Source organism: Phocoena sinus, chromosome 10 (assembly GCF_008692025.1).
Source record: "Phocoena sinus isolate mPhoSin1 chromosome 10, mPhoSin1.pri, whole genome shotgun sequence".
Taxonomy (NCBI): domain Eukaryota; kingdom Metazoa; phylum Chordata; class Mammalia; order Artiodactyla; family Phocoenidae; genus Phocoena; species Phocoena sinus.
This window is the reverse complement of record NC_045772.1, coordinates 58,293,888-58,313,982: the sequence shown is the minus strand read 5'-3', so window position 1 is coordinate 58,313,982 and position 20,095 is coordinate 58,293,888. Positions and strand designations below refer to the sequence as shown.

Sequence of the window (20,095 nt, the reverse complement as noted above, 5' to 3'; positions counted from 1 at the left end):
GTGCCAGAGGTTGCATCTCTCTCCTCTGCTCCATCCAGCTTTGCAAACTCCTGTACCAGCAGTGGGGCCACGTCTTCTGGAGGCCCCTTGGCTTCCTACCAGAAGGCCAACATGGACAATGGTGAGTGAAAAAGATGGGTTACCAGCCTGTGGGATCCCCAGGGCAAGTTGAAAAGTATCAGAAAAGTAAGTGACCCTGCACCTACAGCTCAAACACTGCATCCCTTCAGGGTCTTGGACGCTTAGAAGTGGATTCCTCTGGTCACGTGCCTGTCCCAACCCTTCCCTTCCCTTCCCCTTCTCCTCTCCTCTGTGAGGGCTCAGGGAGGCTTTTTCTCAAACAAAATAATGATGCAGCTTGGGGTAGTTGAAGACGAGTGCCACAGACCCAGATGGCAGCTATGTTGCCAAGACACTTACCTTTTTCTCCAAGGGATTAGGATGAGAGAGGGTTTGAGGAGACCGTTAGTAACACGCAATCTCTCTTTTCCTTCTTCCAATCTTGTGTTCTCCATGATGTTCTCTTCAGGAAATGCCACAGATATCAATGACAATAGGTACGCCGGTTGCCACTGCTCTTGGGCTCTCTGGGTGGGACCAGAAGAAATGGTTACATTTCCCTCATGCCTTACTTAGAGGTTCGCTGGAGACTTTGGGGAAAGGAGGAGGAAATGAGAACCATTCTCGCCATCACTGTGTTGTCCAGGAGGTCCAGTCACCCCCAGCCTTGGTGTAGAACACTGTCCCCGCCTCCAATTCTCCCTGTGGTTCCTCCCCATGCCAGCTATGGGGGCTGGGAGAAAACGCCATGGACGTCTGATGACCTGGGTTTCCCTCCTACTTTGGGGAACTTTGTGACCTTGGGCAAGTCAGCTCTATCTCTCTGGCCTTGATTTGCCCTGTATTCCTGCCCTTCATTATCTCACAGGGATGCTGAGAGAGCAAAGTGACAGGAATGCTGTCATTTATACGGAGCTGACAATGCTGTGATTATGCTGGGTCTCTTCTTCCAGGAGTGACCTGCCATGCGGCTACGAGGCTGAAGACCAGGCCAAGCTGTTCCCTCTCCACCAAGAGACGGCAGCCAGCTAATCTCCCACACGGGCTGCTGCATACCTGCACTTTCAGGTAGTTTCAGGCCGCTTCCTCTGACCAGCCTCAGGTTGCCTCCTTTCTTGCCCTCAGCTTCTTTGTTTCTCCTGCTTTTTTTAAAATCATCTCAAAACTTTTACTATATAGTTGTCCCTCAACTCCTGCTGTCCCCTCCCAGGGGCTACATCAGAACTGCCCGGTGTCCCCTAGGCACTGGCCTCCCCTCCCCCCTTGTGCTTGGCCGTAGTGGGAACCACAGTACCGCCTTTATGCCACTAGGGGTCGCTGCAACACGTCAAAAGAAGTGGGCAAGGGCAGTGTCCATCTAGAGCCGCAACACAGGTCACAGAACCTAGTGGTTATTAGGAGACCTTGGGAGATCTCTGTGTCCTATACTCCTCATATCTGTATATGTCACCAATGAGCTTTAGCAAATGCCCCAGGAAGTCTAACTTTTTGTTCTTCTAGCTGCTGTATCAGTACTCGCCTCCAATCTTGCTAGTGGAGGTGGAAAACAGCTGTGTGCCCACCTCCAAGCCCCACCTTCACCTCTGTCCTGGGTCCTCTCCCCTGTTCCCTGTGCTCTCCTAGCAGCACAGGCACCTTCCTGGTTCTTGTGTGTCACCAGGCTTCTTGCCAGGTTGCTTTATGGCTCAAAACGGGCACTGGGATCCTGTTTTATTGTCCACCTTGGATCCTTGGAGAACGAGAAACGAGAGAACATGGCCAGTCTCCTAGTGGGCGGCATCCAAGCTGAGCCCTCTCCAGGGGTTTTCCAGAGTAATAGGCCAGGCACACGTAGGCAGAAAGGCATGAGAAGCAAGCAGTGGGAATGGGGGAGGGAGAGTTAGGGAAGGCCTGTGGGTGGAGGAGCAGGAGATGGCAGGGTGGCGTCTGGCTGTTGATATCAAAGGAACAGGACTGTAAACCCAAGCTGGTACAGATGCCACCCTGTTCCTCTTCAGTGACCGGGCTGCAAGGTGGTTCCTCACAACCTCTTTCTCTTTCTTCCCCAGTTTCTAAGAGGGACTGAGGCCTCTTCTCTCAGCATGCTGCAAACCTGTGGTCTCTGATACTAACTCCCTTCCCCAATCCTTGTTGTCCGACTGTACTATGTATGATGTCTTCTCTTACTCTGTATCTCTTTGTACTCTGTATCTATATATCAAAAGCTGCTGCTATGTCTCTCTCTTCTCTCTGTCATACTCTCTAGTATCTAATGATGTATTTAGCAATTTCTAAGCATAGTATACCCTCCTCATTTGGGGCCATAGGGAGGAGGGTCAGTGTTTCTTCTTCCTCTCCTATATGCATCTCTCACACTGAATGGTGTTAGTCACAGAGATGATAAAAGGAAAATGGGAGCTAGAGGGCTGTGATCCTTCACAAACACACACACACATGCACGTACACAAAGCCTTAAGCAGAAGAATGTCTTGGCGTCATGAGAAGATACAGAAATAGACTCTTTCTCCCTCTTCTTCCACATTTAGCACAGGGGAGGGTGAAATGGAAGGACTGCTTAAATTATACGGTGAATTTTCTTCAGACGCCCCTCACCCCAACGGAGGGGTTCTGGGTGTGCACCTCTGCCCCCCGAAGTCTGCCTTTTGCCTCCCTCTTCCTGTGCCCCCTGGACAACCAAGAACATGAATTGCTCAAGGGACCACTTCCCTTTCTCCTCAAAACTCCTTTTGATATTCTCTACCCCAGAGCTCATGACCAGAACCCAAAGCTGCTTAAAATTATTTTGAAACATTGAGGAGGCCAACCCATTTCCAACAATCTGTCAAATGGTTGCTCATCTGTCCACGGTGAAAGTTATAGCCAAGCGTAAGCAAAATGAGTCCTTCTTTGGCTTTGGGGGTAAACAGACTGGAAAATTCCTAAGTATTTTTTTGCCACAGTGATGGGCTGGATTCCTTTCTCTGTCCCATATTGGGCTGCATGTTCTTCCCGTCTCCACCTTTTGGTTTGGGAGCTTCCAGTTCATTGGCAAAATAGGTATCTCGAAATGCCTTCCTTTCAAGCTGGAGCCTGACTTTTCCCCGATGATACACATTAAAAAATGTTTTTTTCCAAAAAGAATTCCCTCTGTAATGTCCTCATCTGGTATTAAGTGCACTTTAAAGAAAAGGGCAGGGCAGATTTTCCAGAGGTGGAGGAGCCCAAGGGCTTGACCCAGGGGGCACCCCCACTCCCTATGGAATTGACAGGACTATTGTTTTGTTTTCATATCCTGTCCTACCACATGGTGCTAAGGTGGCTTTCCAGGTAACTGCAGGGATGTAGAGTGGAGGTCACAAGCCAGTCCAAATCAAGAAATATAACCTGGTGTCCAGATAGCCAGTCTTATCTGGGTTGGAAGAACAGGGTAGCAGGGCAACCCATCACCTAGTTTCTAAGTCAGGAAAGAAAGCTCAGTGTGAGTGTCAGCTGGTAAATACAGCCTGTATTGGCCTGTGACTCCTTCAAGCGAAAAAGTCCTTTCTCCCTTTACCTGTTAGGCCCTTTTTAGCAATTAAGGAGAAATGCAGGGGAAAAAAAAAATACCAGAGGGGTGTAGCATAAATCCAAGGCGGTGATACTCAAACATTTTTCAGAACCAATCTTATATAGAACCCTGACATAAAGAATAGCTAAAAGTGACGCAGACCTGGGCAGTTTGCATTTTTGTTGTTTGGTGGAAAATGCTTCACTAGTTGAGGAGCCCTTGAACAGTCCTTAAGAGACCCCAGGATTCTGTAGAGTAGATTGAAAACCACTGCTCTGAGGAAACGGGTTCAATCTGGCTCCCCTGCCCCAAGCAAAGAGGGAAAGGGTGGGGTTGGTGAGCCACGGCTGTCTCCAGACGCAAGTGGAGAGGAAGGAAGATACCTGTGCACCTGGAGACTTGTGCTAATGTCGGCCAGCAGGGCACCCAAGAATCCAGTGAGCTTTATGTAATCTTGCCACCAAATGACTCTTTTAAAACACAGAAGAAAATGTGAAGGTGTAGGGCAGATGAGGAGAGAGGTGACAGAGGGAACAGCCTTCTCTTTAGCAAGATGTAAGGGAAATGTAATTCACTTACATAAATAAGAAACGACACACACACAAAGCCTTCACCAGAAGCTTCACTCCACATCCCCCTCCTCCCACCCCCCTCACCACATTTCTTTCAGAGAGCCAGGGTCTCCACGAGGGGCACCTGGCCTGCCCCCTCACATCTGCCAAAATGTTGCATGCCAGCGTGAAAGACAAACCAAACTGCACCAAGCCCAGTGTGTATTTACTTGATGTACATAGATACCTTTAAAATAAAATAAATTCAACGATGGCTCTCCCGTGTTGTGAGTCTTTATCCCTCCCCAGTCTCACTCCCTTCCCTGCATGTAATGGCATTATGACAGTGTGGGATATATCCTTCCAGGTGTTTTTCCATATATTTACACGCAGGCTTTTTTCCCCCACTTGACAATATGTCCTAGAGATCTTTTCATGTCAAGATACATATTTACCTCATTAAAAAAATACATGATTTTTTATAAACATATCCTATAATTTATTCAACCATTCCACTATTGGTGGACATCCATGGATCTAGGTTGTTCGTAATTTTTAACAAAAAATGGTATCCTGTTTTCTTCACTGTTTTCCCCAGACCACCCTCAGCCCCAGCATCAGTTCCATCCCTCTAGTGTGTCTGCAACCCTCCCTCGCCAAGAGCTCAGCTCTCTTGTCCCAAGATTGTTTACCACGATCACCCTTCTAACCCCCATTTTAGAGCATAGCCCTACCTGTCTTCTCTGCTCTTACTTCAGAGTTTCTGAGATAAGTGGAGAAAACCATACGACCAAAACACTAGGGCAATTAAAAACAAAGAGCCCCAGAGGTAACTTGACCTTTGGTGCTGATTTAACTGTTCCTTCTGTGTGTCCCCGCTGTTTTCTCTCCCACTCTCCAGAGCAACTGGTCTAAACCCTCACTCCTCAAGATCCCTTCTCACCGTCCTCTCTTAGGCAACAACTTTGTCTGTTTTAAAGGGTAAATTAAGGTGACTGAGTGTGTGAAATTCTTCACCTCCCCCCCCACACCTACACACTTACCTCTGTCTACACAGACCCCTTTGCTTTCTCCCGTCTGACAAGTGATAAATCTCCCTTCTCTGGACTAAATCAAGGCCCTTCCAGATCTTCATTCCTGAGGTACTTACAAAGACTCAATATATAAAATAACTAATAAGAACCTACTGTATAGCACAGGGAACCCTACTCAGTGCTCTGTGGTGACCTAAATGGGAAGGAAATCCAAAAAAGAGGGGATATATGTATATGTATAGCTGTACAGTAGAAACTAACACAACATTGTAAAGCAACTATACTCCAATAAAAATTAAGAAAGAAACTAAAACAAAAAATATATAAAATAACTAAAAGTGATGCAGACTTGGGCAGTTTGCATTTTCTTTGTTAACTTCTGTCTCAGTGATTTCTTCCCTTGTCCTTGGTAAGGTCTCCCTTAAAAGTGTGTTTTACTCTGTTTCTCTATAAGCCACTCCCCACCTTGTTTTCTCACAACCAAATTTCCTGATGAAGTCCCAGGCTTCCCTTCCCCACTTCCTCACCTCCTATTCATCCCGCAGCCCACCTGGATCTGGCTCTTGTTCTGCTGAAAGTGCTTTCCAAAGGTCACTAGTTGCCAAAGACAATGGGCACTGCTCCTTCCATGTCTTGCCTCACCTTTCCATGACATTTGACACTGCTCTCCATTCCTTCCTTCTCGAAATTCAACTCCCTTGGCTTTTGTGACCCTGCTCTCCTGGCCCCTTTTACTTCTCTGGCCACCCCTTCTCAGTCTTCTCCCACTAGCCTCTCACATGGTGGCCTATACCAGGGTCCAGCCTTTCCTTGCCCTCCCTGGGAGGTGTCATCCTCACCTACGGATTCTTCGCAAAAATTAAACTTTTATCCCCAGCCCAGACATTCTGCTGAACTCTGGGCCCATATGTCCGGCTGCCCTCAGGTGCCTCAAACACGGTCCAAATTGAACTCTTGTTTTCAACCAAAACTGCTCCTTTTTCATGTCACCGCCATCTCTCTACACCTTAGCCAGAAGCCTAGGATTCATTCTCAATGTCTCCCTTTCCCTCAAATCGCACATCCACTACGGATTTTACAAACTGACATCAAACTATACCTTTAGATGCCAGCCCCTTCTTTCCATCCCAATAATCATTGTTTTAGTTCCTCATCTCGTGCCTAGACTCTTGCAGTACTCTGGTCACCCTCCAGAATGATGCCTGAGAGGTCTTTCTAAACGCACGAAACCCACTTAAGGGATCTCCTACTTCGTAAAGAAATGCTTTCGGGTTAGCTTCAGGGCGGAGGTTATTCCTAGAAACTGGGCAAAACCGGAAGGCGGCGACTTTGCAGCAAAGAAGTCCTAGACCGAGGGTTTAAATCAGGCCAGTCCAGGCAGCATCCCCTACGCCTGGATGACTGGTCTGGGCCTCGCGGACTGCTCGCAGCCCTCAGGGCAAAAGGCTTCGGTGCGACTCCCCAACGCCAGGTGAGTCCAGGCAACGCGCGGGCGTTGGGGCAGACGTGCGGCCGCCAGGGGGCGGAGTCAGCCTGCCCCGCCCTACTCGCACGCCTGCGGGCCAGCCTCCGGTCACGTGACGGAGGCGCAGGTGAGCGCCGCTTCCGGGGTCGGGAGAGTACATCGCGGCCGGCCGGCTCTGGCTTTCACTTGGTTGGGTGTGCGGGAGACGATGGCGTCCTCCTCGGTCCCGCCGGCCACTGTACCGGCGCCGACAGCGGCTTCCGGCACAGGTTTCGGCTTCGCTTCCAAAACCAAGAAAAAGCATTTCGTGCAGCAGAAGGTGAAGGTGTTCCGGGCGGCCGACCCGCTGATGGGCGTGTTCCTGTGGGGCGTAGCCCACTCGGTGAGACCCGGCCCCGGCCCCGGCCCCGCGGAGGCCCTGTCCGAATCCCTGAGCTCCTCCGGGCTTGTCTGTTTCCAGGCTCCCGCCTCCGGAGCCCCTAGCGCTGCCACTTCTCCCCCAGGCTGTTCTGGTCTGCCCACCTGCCCTCAGGTGTTTCACCCAGCGTACTTTCTCGCTCTAGACCTTTTTTTTTTTTTAACGGAGACTTTTGTCCCTCCCTTCGCCCGTTACTCCTCCACTCTGGTTCCATCTTCCCCAACTGAAATCCAGCTCCCTGCTTCCTTCCAGTCCGTTCCAGCCTCAGGCCACGGAGACCGGCCGGGACCCGGCTCCGTCTGGAAGGACATTAGGGAGAGTAGCTCTTCTGGCTTGGTGGTGGTGAGGTCTCCAGTGAGAGTGTAAGTGTAGAAAGGGAGCGGAGAGGGTAACTGGATGAAGGGAATCGTTCACTTCTCCTTTGCACCTTGCTTTACAGCCGCCGTCAGTGACGTTGGAACCTTGGCTTTGGGGGAAGAAGCTCCAGGCTTCCTGGACCTTCTAATCCTGCATGTCCCTTTCTTTCCCTTCCAGAGGTACAGCATTTCAGAGAAGCTACCCCACCCTGAGCCTAGTGGTTGCACTTACTCAGCACTTAATGTATGTAAGCCTTTGGTCTTAATTGCAACCCATTGCTGGCTGGAGTAATGGTATTTGGTGTAAGTGGGGGTCATCTTTGACCAAAGAGCTGGCTCAGGAGCTCTGGTCATGGGGACATTATGGTGGTGAACTTTAGAATCGGGGAACTGCTGTCGATGGTTGGCCTGGGAATCCGGAGGAGGCCAAAAGAGGCTGGCGCATCTACTTTCCTGAGGATACCTCAGGTGAAGGAAGCACAGCCATTTCCCCCCTTCCCTCAGATCTGGATTGGAAGGATGCAGTAACCTTGAATATGACAGGCAATATTTTAAAAAAAATTTTTTTTAATTTATTTATTTTTTGGCTGTGTTGGGTCTTCGTTGCTGCCCGCGGGCTTTCTCTAGTTGCGGGAGCAGGGGCTACTTTTCGTTGCGGTGCGCGGGTTTTTCATTGCAGTGGCTTCTCTTGTTGTGGAGCACAGGCTCTAGGCATGCGGGCTTCAGTAGTTGCGGCACGTGGTCTCAGTAGTTGTGGCACATGGGCTTAGTTGCTCCCCTGCACGTGAGATCTTTCTGGACCAGAGGTCGAACCCGTGTCCCTTGCATTGGCAGGCAGATTCTCAACCACTGCACCATCAGGGAAGCCCCCAAGCAATATTTTAAAAACTCAACTTCCTTGAAACATTATAGTCATGGTAGTGCTGTGGAGGTGGAAGGGGATGAGGAGGAATACAGTTTTTGTCACATTTTTATTTGTGGCTTAGAAAGTCATCTGGGGGTGTGTCAGCTCCCTTTCGCATTTGTGGCTCTGTGGACTGCTCCCAGCTCAGTCTAAGGCACTTGGTATGGGCAAGGCTGATGGAGGTGGGCTGCCTCTGTTATGACTCATCTATCCATCCCTTTGGGAAACTTAAGAAGGAGGGTTTTCCTTTGGTAAGATGGGGGAATTACACATAAGACCTGCCTCAGCTTCCCTAGGTATATATACTTTAGCCCCAATACCCCACCCTCCAGCCAGCACACATTTACTTCAAGGGTCTGGAATGGAGAAATTCCTTGAACATATGTGTTAGTGATGATTCAGCCTGCTTAACAGCAGGTGGCGAGGAGGGGGCATAAAGAACTGTAGCTGAATTTTAGGCTGGGAATCTCTAGTGGGTTTTTTTTTTTTTTTCCTCTGGAGGAATATGTTCTGTCCTCCTTTTCTACTGAGAATGAGAGGAGCTGGTTTTTCATTGCAGTGTATGGGATTTAGGTTAGACTACACTTCATAACCTCTGTCGAATGATCAAGTAAGGATAGACAAGGCATCTGTTTATTCAGTTAATAAACACTTCAGGACCACTGTGGGCCAAATATTGTGCTAGCTAGGCACCTGAGTGATGCAGACGACTAGAACTGGTCCTTACCAGAGCTCACAACCCAGGTGGGGAACTCACGTAAACTAGAGGCTAGAGTCAAGTGATAAGGGTGCGTGAAAGATACTGTGGCAACAGTGGGGAGAAGGCACATCTTCTGGGCACTTCTTAGTGCAAGATCCCCCTTTCCACCCTGAATCAGCAGACTGCTGATTCTTGGGGCTGAGGAGCGCATGTGATGCTTGCATCCTTTGGGCTGTGGGTTGGCTTGACTTCAGTGAACAGATGCCTAATGAGCTCATATCCTTTGCCTGCCTGCATTCCCTCTAAAATCAGCTGTTTTTCTTTTATCTTACACCTAGGCAGGTGGGGACCTACTACAGAGAACTGGGTCAGAGTGGTCTGGAAGGACTGGTCCTGTTTGTATGGAGATGCCTCCTTCAGGATATGGACGTTTCATTCTCGCTGCTGTCGACCCCTCAGAGTCCCCTTAACTCTCCTTGTACTTTGAAGACATCTTTTGTTTCCAGTGGAGCATGGAACTGTTTGTCTTGAATGTCTTGAGTCTGCTGAGGGTCTTTTTTTTCTCTAGAATTTGTCACAGCTTTAAAAAATAGTCCAGAGTCGCTTACAGAGTTTGCCTGATATAAAATGACTGTTGTGAGCATGAAGTTCCACGGGGGCGGGAGTGTGAGGGGCTGTGTGCAAGGGTTGCTCACTGCAGGCCTTGGGCAGCAGAAGATGGCAGACACATACTCTCACCTTTGTCAAGCATATGCATAACCAGCGTTTTTAAGGGAATGAGGTTGGATTTGCCCTTTTCTGACTCTTGCCCAGACACACTGTATAAGTAGCTCTCCGCACCCCTACTCACTGCCTTCCTGTTCTTGTTTTGGCTTATCAGATCAATGAGCTCAGCCAGGTGCCTCCCCCGGTCATGCTGCTGCCAGATGACTTTAAGGCCAGCTCCAAGATCAAGGTCAACAATCACCTTTTCCGCAGGCATGTGGGAATCCCCACCCTTCTCATGTCAGCCTTCCTAGAAGAGAGAATAAATAATTTTAAGAGTTAGGATTGAATGAGTTGAAGGTTTTAGATTTAGAAGACAACTTACAAGTTGTTATTGTATTGTCTAACCTTCCTTCCTATGCAGAAATTCAGTATTTTGTAAAGAAACCACTGAAATAATTTCCAATGTTCCTTACACCCTTATCTATGTGTACTAGTTTACCTCTCCTCTAGCCTGGAGATTCACAAAGTAATAAATACGTTTAGATGCCATTACCATTAACTTCTGAGAGGGACTCCCTGAAAGAAATACCTGAGTCCTGTAAGCCCTCCTAGTATCCGAAGATGCCACTCAAGACCTATTGCTTATTTAGGGATGTCTCTGACTTGCTTGAGATTTGGGAAATGCTGCTGTTTGGATGGGCAGTAGGTCGTGGTTCTGCTTAAGCCGCTTACCAGTCATGTGACTTCAGCAGGTCACTCAACCACCCTGAGCCAGTCTCCCCTTCTATAAAATGGGAATAATACACCTTTAAAGGACCTCACAAGGGTTTTATGAGAGTCAAATAAGGTAATATGTGTGAAGGTGCTTTGTAAAGTGTCAAGCCCTACATAAATATAAGGTAATATTGTTACTTTGTTTCTTATCTTGAAAACCCCTATTGCAGGGAAAATCTGCCCAGTCATTTCAAGTTCAAGGAGTATTGTCCCCAGGTCTTCAGGAACCTGCGTGATCGATTTGGTATTGATGACCAGGATTACTTGGTGAGAGTCCATTGGGTGAGGATAGTCCTTTCTCCCTAACAACTGGGGAATCCGTGGGACAGTCATGTTTGGAGAAATGAGGGCCTTCACAGGTATTCTTTATTTTTTTGTGGTCACAGGCATCTAAAAAAATCTGAAGAAAGCTATAAACCCTGTCCTTGGGGGGAAATGTAGATACATTAAAATTTTTGCTTTCAATTTCATTTAGTCCATATATGGACACCAAATTTAGAACCCTTGCTCATCCTCTTACGTCAAGATTTTATCCACTTTCAGGTGTGTTCAGTTGGCCACTGTCCTAGACTTGCATCTCCATATAAAGGGGAGGAAAAGAGCTTCTAGCCTATTTTGTGTCCCCAGGTGTCCCTTACCCGAAGTCCCCCGAGTGAAAGTGAAGGCAGTGATGGTCGCTTCCTTATCTCCTATGATCGGACTCTGGTCATCAAAGAAGTATCCAGTGAGGACATTGCTGACATGCATAGCAACCTCTCCAACTACCATCAGGTCAGGTCTCTCTCCAGCCTCATTCTTCCCCTCCCTACTCATAACTCAGCTCGAGAGCACTTGGGAGACTTCCTATCCCTCTTTCTCCCTATAGCCCATTTTGATCCCCAAGAAGCATTTGACATCATACTTTTGAAAACAAGGCATTTCAAAAAGAGAGCCTCTGCATACCGATTTGTGTTTGATTAAATAGAAGAGTTCGTGTTCCTTCGTATTTGGCACTTCTAATCTAAAACCGCTGTGAACTGATAGATACATAAAGGGTACATGTATAGCAAAGTATAAACTTTAGACTAAGTCAGAATTAGATGAAGTGTTAACGCCAAATGTACTATCAGGAATAAATGCAGTTTGGGGAGAAAACCAGGATAAGTGCACAATTGGGATAGATTGGAGGAGAGAAGCCATGATCATATCCAGTCCTAAGTGGGATTAGGGAAACTATTCTATCTGATCAGATGAATTTGGAATGTGAAGTTTCTGGACTATTTTGGGAGTAAAAACATGCCTGAATATCTTTCTACTGAAGAAAAATCTCACCAAAATCAATGAGCAAGGAATAAATGAAAGATTCTAAAAGAGTTTTTGGTTATTCAACAAATATTGGATGTCTGTTGTTATTAGGTCTTATGTGAGGCAGTAGAGAAAGAGGTGAACGAAATGGCCGTGGCCCTTGAGTTTCTCTTGTTCTAATGGCAGAGGCCAGTAAGCTAGCGTTCGTTAGCACACAGCAAGCTGCGTGCAAGGAGTAGAGGTATCTAGGGGATGCTCTGGGGTGGCAGAGGAAGAGCATCCCAACTCACCTGGGGCAAGAGGTGCACTTGGTAGGCTCAAAGAGAGTTTTTTAGAGGGAGTATCCTAGAAGTTGATTCTTGCATGACTAGTAGGGACCAGCCATTGGACAAGGAGGAAGAGAGCACTCTAGGCAAAGGAAAACAGCACTTGTAAAGGCACAGAGCCATGAGAGAGCTTGGTGTTGTGGAACTGCAAGAAATTCAGTGTGGCTGGGATAAGGTATTGTGGAAAAACAGTTAGGCAGGAGCCAGGCTGTGAGGGTTTTATAAGCCACACGAAGAGTTTGGGCTTTATCCTGAAGGTGGTTTGCAGGGGAGTGATATATATGTTATTTAGAAATATCCCTGTGTCAGCATTTTAGAGAATGGATTGCAGGAGGGAAATACTGAGAGTGGAGATACCAATTAGGAGGTAATTGTAATAGTCCAGGTGAGAAATGACAAGGGCCTGGAGGGATGATGCAGTGGAGATGGAAAGACCTTTGGGAGAATTGTGAGAATTAAGGCAGAGGCGCTCCAAATTCCTGCTTAGGGATAACTGGGTGCCCAGTGACCAAGAGTTGGGAAGCAGAAAAAGAAACAGGTTTTTGGAAGAAGACAGTTCGGATTTAGGCATGTCGAGTTTGTGGTTTCTTCAGTTCATGCAGATATAGATGTCCCATAAGTGGTTGGGGTATGGAGTTTGGAAAAGAGGACTAGATTAGAAGTCTAGATTTCAGAACTATAGGTGAATAGATGGTAATTATCGCCATGAATGTATTATATTGGGTTGGCCAAAAAGTTCGTTCAGGTTTAAGATTATGGATGTGTCGAGTGAAATGAAAAGAAGGTTGAGGAAAGAACCCTCCGGAGCAAGAAAAGAAAAGAGCCCATAAAGGAGACTAAGAGTTGTCTGACGCTTTTTTTTTTTTTTTTTTAACGTGATTGCTAAGTTTAATTCAACAGCTACACACACTCCTGCCTTGTAAAAATAACAGAATGCTCCTCTCAAAGTTACATAGAGACGTGAGCACAAGTTTGCTGTTTTTAATACAGCTCTACAAAAAAGTTGGCACCAAATGCACATAAAAGAAGTTTTAAGGCTTAATAAAAATACAGACTAGTAACTTCTCAATACAGCTTGGAGGCTGAGAACAGGATGCTAAGAGTTAATGAAACTTCCAAATACAGGCAGTCCCCAATGTACAGAGCATTTTCCACATGCAAATGGCCTCCCCCATCAGGTTCAAAGGAGCAAAAACTTTTTCTTCTGCTCCTCCCAGTGACCAGACTACCCTGGCTCTCTAAAGCCATGCCCACGGCCCCAAGCAGGGAAGATGGGAACAAAAGTAAGGCCGCGTAGTCACCGCTGCCTAGAGGCTCTGCTATGGTTGTGTTTTCCTCCTTCCCACAGGCCTCTATCCCCAGCTCTGCCCCAGAATTCCCTGCCAGGGGACAGATCTAGAGACCTCTTCCCCTGATGTGGCTGACGGTGAGGCTGAGACTGAAGCCCCAAGGGCCAGCACCACGTCAGGGTCTTTTTGGCGAGAGTTGTCAGATGCTTTTAATGATTTATGCCCTACTGCATTCCACACAGGATTTGAGGATAGAGGGGAGTGGTATGATGGGAGCTCAGAGTGAAGAGAGTTTTAAGGAGAGGCTGGTCAGTAGTATCTAGTGCTAGCCAGTTGAAATATGATGATGACTAGATACCCATGAGATTGGCAACTGAGGGATTTGAGGCAGTGAGAAGTAGAGAAATTTCAGAGGAGAAATGAGGGTATAATCTGATTTCAGTCGTTTGAGGTATGAATGAGACAGAGGCAGTGGACTCATGGCTGACTAATTTTCTGAGAAGGTTGGCTATGAAGAGAAGTAGGCGGCAACACTGAGGGAGATTGTAGCATTGAAAGAGGAATTTTTTTTAAGAATCCAGATTATAGGCCATTTTGCAAACAATTTTACTGTGGGAGTCTAGCCCACCAAAGAACATTGGTCTAGATCAGTGGTCCCCAACCTTTTTGGCACCAGGGACCGGTTTCGTGGAAGACAGTTTTTCCACCGATTGGAGCTGGGGCCGGGGGCGGGGGATAGTTTAGGTGGTAATGCGAGCGATGGCGAGCTCACCCGCCACTCACCTCCTGCGTGCGGCCTGCTTCCTAACAGGCCGAGGACTGGTACCAGTCCGCAGCCCGTGAGTTGGGGACCCCTGGTCTAGATAAAATCATTTTGTTGATGTAATTTCTACTGCTGGTTCTGTGACTACTTGAGTATAAAGGGGGATAATAACACATACCCTTCCCCATCTCAAAGAATAATAAAGACGAAAGGAGAGATGGTGCTTTAAATTTTTTTCTTTTTTTTTTTTTTTTTTGCGGTACGCAGGCCTCTCACTGTTGTGGCCTCTCCCGTTGCGGAGCCTCCAGACGCGCAGGCTCAGCGGCCGTGGCTCATGGGCCTAGCCGCTTTGCGGCACGTGGGATCTTCCTGGACCGGGGCACGTGTCCCCTGCATTGGCAGGGGGACTTTCAATCACTGCACCACCAGGGAAGCCCCACTTTAAATTTAAGAGACATTATACATATGGGATAAATGAAAGGAGATGATGATTCAGAAACTGCACGGATACCAGGGGCATCTTTAGAAAGTCCCCACACCCCTTCGGAGCTTCTGTAACCTCTCTACTTGAATCCCTATGGAATAGTAGCATTTGAATTCCCATCCCTGAGCTGCTCAGCCTCTTCCCCTTCCTTCCTCCCTTCCACCCCAGTACGTTGTGAAGTGCCATGGCAACACACTGCTGCCCCAGTTCCTGGGGATGTACCGGGTTAGCGTGGACAACGAAGACAGCTACATGCTTGTGATGCGCAACATGTTTAGCCACCGTCTCCCTGTGCACAGGAAGTATGACCTCAAGGTAAGGAGAGGAGGTGAGGGCTGAAGGGGAGACTCCTGATGGCCTGAGGGAGGGGAATGGCCAGGGAGGGCACTGGATGACGCATTTTAAAGGAAAGAAGGCTGTGGGTTCGAGGACTTGTCTTAGGAGCTGGGTCCTGACTGTTCTTTTAGCCACTTCTGCTGACTTTGTCTTTGGGTTTCTCCACAGGGCTCCCTAGTGTCCCGGGAAGCCAGCGATAAGGAGAAGGTGATATAATTTTAGATGATAGGGTGAGGGATGGGGGAGGGCAGTTCAAAGGGACCTTCTTGGGATAAAGAGGTAGGGATCCCCAGCTATTTACTCTTATCTTAAACCACCAAAAAGAAGAGAGATGTAGACTTTTCCTGATCCGGGGATTGTTTGGAAGGGGCAGTGGGAAGAGCTTCTTTGTCACTGGCATGGGTTAGTCCATGTGGAAGGTTTGGGGATGCGTGAAAATGTCAGACTTCAAGAGCAAAATGCCTACCAGCCGCCTCCCATTCTGAGCTCTGTTTTCAAGCAGCTGTTTTTGCTTCAGAAGAAAGAAAAGTCAGAATGGAGGTTCTGGACTGAAACCATAGGCAGAAAGTAGGGGGATGTGATTTGGGGTACAGCTGCAGTGGCTGAGTCTGGGGAAGCCACCAGAGGTAAGAACAGGCTCTGGGCAGCATCGTAGTGTCAAGTCAGATGAGAGATGGGCTGTAAATCTGTCTCCCCTAGACGCCCCCCCAGTCAGAGACAAAGCCCTACATAGAGCAGGGTTTTCTGAGAGCGTGGGGTAAGGGCTGTATTCCCAAGATGTCCCTTTACCTATTCTCAGGTTAAAGAATTGCCCACCCTTAAGGATATGGACTTTCTCAACAAGAACCAGAAAGTTTATATTGCTGAAGAGGAGAAGAAAGTCTTTCTAGAGAAGCTAAAGAGAGATGTGGAGGTGATGGGTTGGGGTGCTGTGGGAAGTGGCTTTGTTTCCCTTTTTTGCTCCCCACAGGGCAATTGCCCATTCACAATACAAGGGAACTCCTCCCCTTCCCTTTGGGTTCTCTGCATGTAGGGGAGTTGGATAAGAATCATGAAAATCCTCTAGAGGTGACTTATGAAGGGGGTGGCTGGCTTGAGCTAAAAGAATGCTCTTAGATACCCAGGACAATTAGGTAATAAAGGACAATGGTATACTCCCAACCCTCAATTTTTACACTTCCTTTCCCCAGGAGGGCCCCGGAAATTCAGGGATGGAGGTATAAGGGTGGTACCTGGGAGTGGAGAGGGAGATCTGGGGCTTCTTATTTGTCAGTGGGGTTTCAGTTCCTAGTGCAGCTGAAGATCATGGACTACAGCCTTCTGCTGGGCATCCACGACATCATTCGCGGCTCTGAACCAGAGGAGGAGGGGCCTGTGCGGGAGGAGGAGTCAGAGGGGGATGGGGACTGTGCCCTGACCGGACCTCCTGCTCTGGTGGGCTCCTATGGCACTTCCCCTGAGGGTATCGGCGGCTACATCCATTCCCACCGGCCCCTGGGCCCTGGAGAGTTTGAATCCTTCATTGATGTCTATGCCATCCGGAGTGCTGAGGGTGAGAAAGAGCCTGGAAATTTTAAGGGTGGGGAGGGTGGTCCCTGGATGACAGAGACCAGGGTGGTGGGTGGAGAGGCTGTTTAGCTTTTCAAAACAGATCTGACTGGTTCCTGGGGAGAGGGAATTGGGACTGTACTTGCTCTTCATTGCTGGTCTCTCTCTGCAGGGGCCCCTCAGAAGGAGGTGTATTTCATGGGCCTCATTGACATCCTGACACAGTATGATGCCAAGAAGAAAGCAGCTCACGCAGCCAAAACTGTCAAGCATGGGGTGAGGGTTCTCTAAAGCCTTTCCTTTCTTGTCTTGACTATTCAAGAGCCTCTTGTGCCAGAGCAGTGGGGTGGCAGAAGGATGAAGGGTTGGGTATGGAAATGATCTGGAGTGGAACTGAGATTGGGGAGTCGGGGAGGGGTGCGGGGCCTGACACCATGTTCCATACCTCCTCTCACAGGCGGGGGCAGAGATTTCTACTGTCCATCCTGAGCAGTATGCTAAGCGATTCCTGGATTTTATTACCAACATCTTTGCCTAAGAGACTGCCTGACTCCATGGTGACTGCTGCTGTGTGTTCCAGGTGGTGGGGTTCTGAGAGGCTTTGGGGGAATTGTGGGTATTCTGGCCACTACTTCTGCTCTTTCTCTTTTGCTAACTTCAGGCTACAGGCTTCTTCCATCCAGATAACTCAGTCTTGTTGAGTAGGCTCTTCCTGGCCCTCAGAAATACATTGTCCTCTCTCCTCTTCCTTTCCTTCTCCCTTCCCCTCCAACAAGTCTGCTTGCTTCATTAGTGTTACTGTTGACTCTCTCCCAAGTGCCTTGATCTTTGTAAAATGTCCTGTTGTTTCCATAACATAGGAGGAGCTGGGGGAAGGGTGTTGTTTGCCGTCTTCAGGACCTGACTGGACAGATGGACCTGGCTCAAGCTGCTACTGTGGATGCACTTTGCTGTGTGGGACGAACTAAGAGTGTCTGAATTTTGCTGATAACTTTATAGAGCTCACTGTGGCACACTTCCTTCCCCGTAGGCCCTGGGATGGAAGATTTTCAAAATACTACAGATGTGGGTGCAGGCATGCACACATACGATGGGATATGGCCAATCTTATGCGGCTGGGGTGGAGAATGGTGGGCGGGCTGGCAGCTCATGGAGGTGGGACCTCTGAGGACTCTTGTGATTATGCAGGGAATTGGAGGTCTCTGTTGAGGGTTGACTACTCTCCAGGCTCTTCCCTCACTCCACGTTCACCCCCACCAGAGATAGCCACAGTGTTGAATCCTGGGTGAAGGTGTTTGACTGTCGCTGCTCTTCACCAGGACCTCACGTCCCTCCTGGAGCTAGAACCCTTCATTGGGGGTGTGGCCAGTTCTGGAGGCTGGGAGGATGAGCCAGGGGTATAAGGTTCACTCCCTATGTTAAATTTCCTTTCTTCATGTCTAGCCACCCCTAAGGTTTTAGACTGAGCAGAAGGGAATATCTCTACCTGGGTTAACCCTGGTTATTTCAAGAGAAAAGAAGTTTCACGTGTGGGAACCTCCTCTACTCTCTGGAAGTGTGCCCATAGCATACTTACTTCCCCTCTCCTTCCCAAACCCTTTTTCCAGTTGGATTTGTTATTCTGTTCGTCTTATACTGCTACTGTGTCTCTCAGGGGACAGATGGCCGCCTTTGTCATCTTCACTCTCCACCCCCAGAGAGGAGTCAGAGCCATAACCCGGCCCCCTCCAAAGATAGTTGAGTTAATACGTGATATTCTCAGAATGTAGCAGACCCTGATGAGCTGAGATAGTGTACTCCCTTCCCCGCAATGCCCTTGGGGCTCAGGCAGCCATTCTTCTTGTGATCCTACATCCCCCCTGAGGCTTCTGCACTTCTCTAAAACATAAAGATGGGCACCAGCGCGTGGCCTGTGGGGTACAAAGACTCTTGCTCTGTATCTGCCTGGACTGATCTGTCTCACAAGAAGTCATGAGGTCATAAAGGAGAATTCCTCCTGCCCCTCCATCTTCTGCTCCAAAGGAAGTGACAAGAGGAGTCCCTAGTTAAGGATTAGAGTCCCTATAATATGTTCCTGTCAGGAGGCTGATGGATCTTTTTCATTCCAACCATCTACCTTTCCCCTGTTGAATGCAATAAAACTCCATGACACCAGCAACTGTTCTTTAGAAATGGGTTTTCTGACCATGTGGCTGATGTATATCATAAGCATTATGGTCTTCTTCATTTGTTGCTTCTGTTTTTTTTCATCTTTTTTGTTTTATTAATTAATAAAAAAGATCTTGTGTATTTACTCCCGTTACTGTCACTATATAGAAAATAAATTATTGAATCCAAATTCCTTCACAGAAATGCCTCTTCTTTCCCTCTTGCTATTTTGGAAGCCTGGGCTTAGGGATGCAGAGACCAGATGAAGAATTCTGATTGGTCTTTAAGGTGTTGGGTCCCTAAGGATGTGGGTTTCAGGATAGATGGCTGTGAACTTAAAAAGGTGTTGAGTGTGCATGGGAATGGAAAACATTCCCCAATTTTGTGGGAGTTAGCTGTAGGGGGGCCAGGGACAGCTGAGATGATGTGACCCTCCCTCTTCCCCCAGGGTTCTGGGCTAGATCACACTCCCATCTCTGTAAAGGTGAGCACCAAGCACACATGAGCTAAAGGAGAAGGAATTCAGTGTTCCTGCAGGCTTCCTGGAAAGAAGTCCTCTGTCTGGAGGGCAGGAAGAGTACAGCAGGGTCCTGGGAAAGTAAAGAAGAAAGTGACCAACCATCCAGATGGAGAGGGAGTAAAGAAAAGGGGGTGGATTATCAGAAGTCGCTGCCAGGCTGGGAGATCCATCGGTGCTTCTGGCTGGTGGAAAAACCTGGCTTGATGTGGCCCCAGGGAAGTGAGTTGGACTGGGGGCGGAGATTGCTCTGATGTGGGAAGCAGAAGAGAGAAGAGCTTTTTTTTTTTTTTCTTTGAGAGTTTTTAACTCTGTTTCAACCATAGACTTGATACTACCATCACTCCAAGGCATTTAAAAAAAAGATGTATTCACTTCTCATTCTGCACCAGCCTCAGTATCCCTGTTTGTGTAAAGAGAAAAATCAGAGACACTTACCAATACCCATCTGGGAGCAGGTTTTGCGGGGTCACAGAAGGTAACAATCTGGGAAAAGGCAAGCGATGAGGCAGGGGATTGAAATGGTTTAGTCCTGGACTTATTTTTTAGAACCAATGCTTTTTACTATTACTCTCCTTCCTACTCCATATTCCTCAAAGGCCTTTCTAGAAAAAGGATCACAGAGAAATTGCCCTCTCTTCCCCATCTACCTAAGCGACACTCCTCACCCACCCATCCACCCCTAGCTCCCAGAAGCTGCCACGAAGCTGGCTGGGAAAGAAAAGGGAGAGGGGCCCCTCCCGGGAGGGGGAAGCGAGAAGGGTGGCGTCTCTAAGAGATTTAACCTCCCACCCTCGGTTCCACGATACCACCCCAAGCCTCCGAAGATTGGGACGGCGCCTCCATTTTTGTTTGGGGCAGAAGAGCAGGGGCTTGTGGATAGAAGGGGTCAAAGCAAACGGTG

General features: G+C 48.2%; 2 protein-coding genes across 10 annotated transcripts in view; both read left to right on the top strand.

Moving 5' to 3' along the window:
- KIF5A (kinesin family member 5A) overlaps positions 1-9,981 on the top strand; it is a 37,552-nt gene extending 27,571 nt beyond the window's left edge. Inside the window, exons 26-29 of one of the 7 annotated variants that reach the window (XM_032644414.1) lie at positions 39-121; positions 530-557; positions 1,014-1,128; positions 9,895-9,981. In XM_032644414.1, coding sequence (XP_032500305.1) covers positions 39-121; positions 530-557; positions 1,014-1,092 — 190 coding nt within the window. In that variant the 3' untranslated portion in view covers positions 1,093-1,128; positions 9,895-9,981. Of the gene's footprint in view, positions 1-38; positions 122-529; positions 558-1,013; positions 4,416-9,894 lie in introns of those variants that run through there. The other 6 variants (XM_032644412.1, XM_032644413.1, XM_032644416.1 and 3 more) reach the window with 6 other exon arrangements.
- Positions 6,749-18,864, top strand: PIP4K2C (phosphatidylinositol-5-phosphate 4-kinase type 2 gamma). Of its 3 annotated transcripts, none has more exons than XM_032644433.1 (11): positions 6,749-7,018; positions 9,895-9,992; positions 10,667-10,763; positions 11,124-11,267; positions 14,811-14,957; positions 15,147-15,185; positions 15,778-15,891; positions 16,263-16,530; positions 16,699-16,802; positions 16,984-17,106; positions 17,387-18,864. In XM_032644433.1, the coding sequence occupies exons 1-10, from the start codon at positions 6,845-6,847 to the stop codon at positions 17,062-17,064; spliced, it is 1,266 nt and encodes a 421-aa protein (XP_032500324.1). In that variant the 5' UTR covers positions 6,749-6,844; the 3' UTR covers positions 17,065-17,106; positions 17,387-18,864. The 3 variants fall into 3 exon arrangements, with proteins under 3 accessions (XP_032500324.1, XP_032500322.1, XP_032500325.1); XM_032644431.1 differs by having other exon boundaries at positions 6,758-7,018; positions 16,984-17,083; XM_032644434.1 differs by having other exon boundaries at positions 6,784-7,018; positions 16,984-17,095.
- The last annotated feature ends 1,231 nt before the right edge of the window (positions 18,865-20,095 follow it).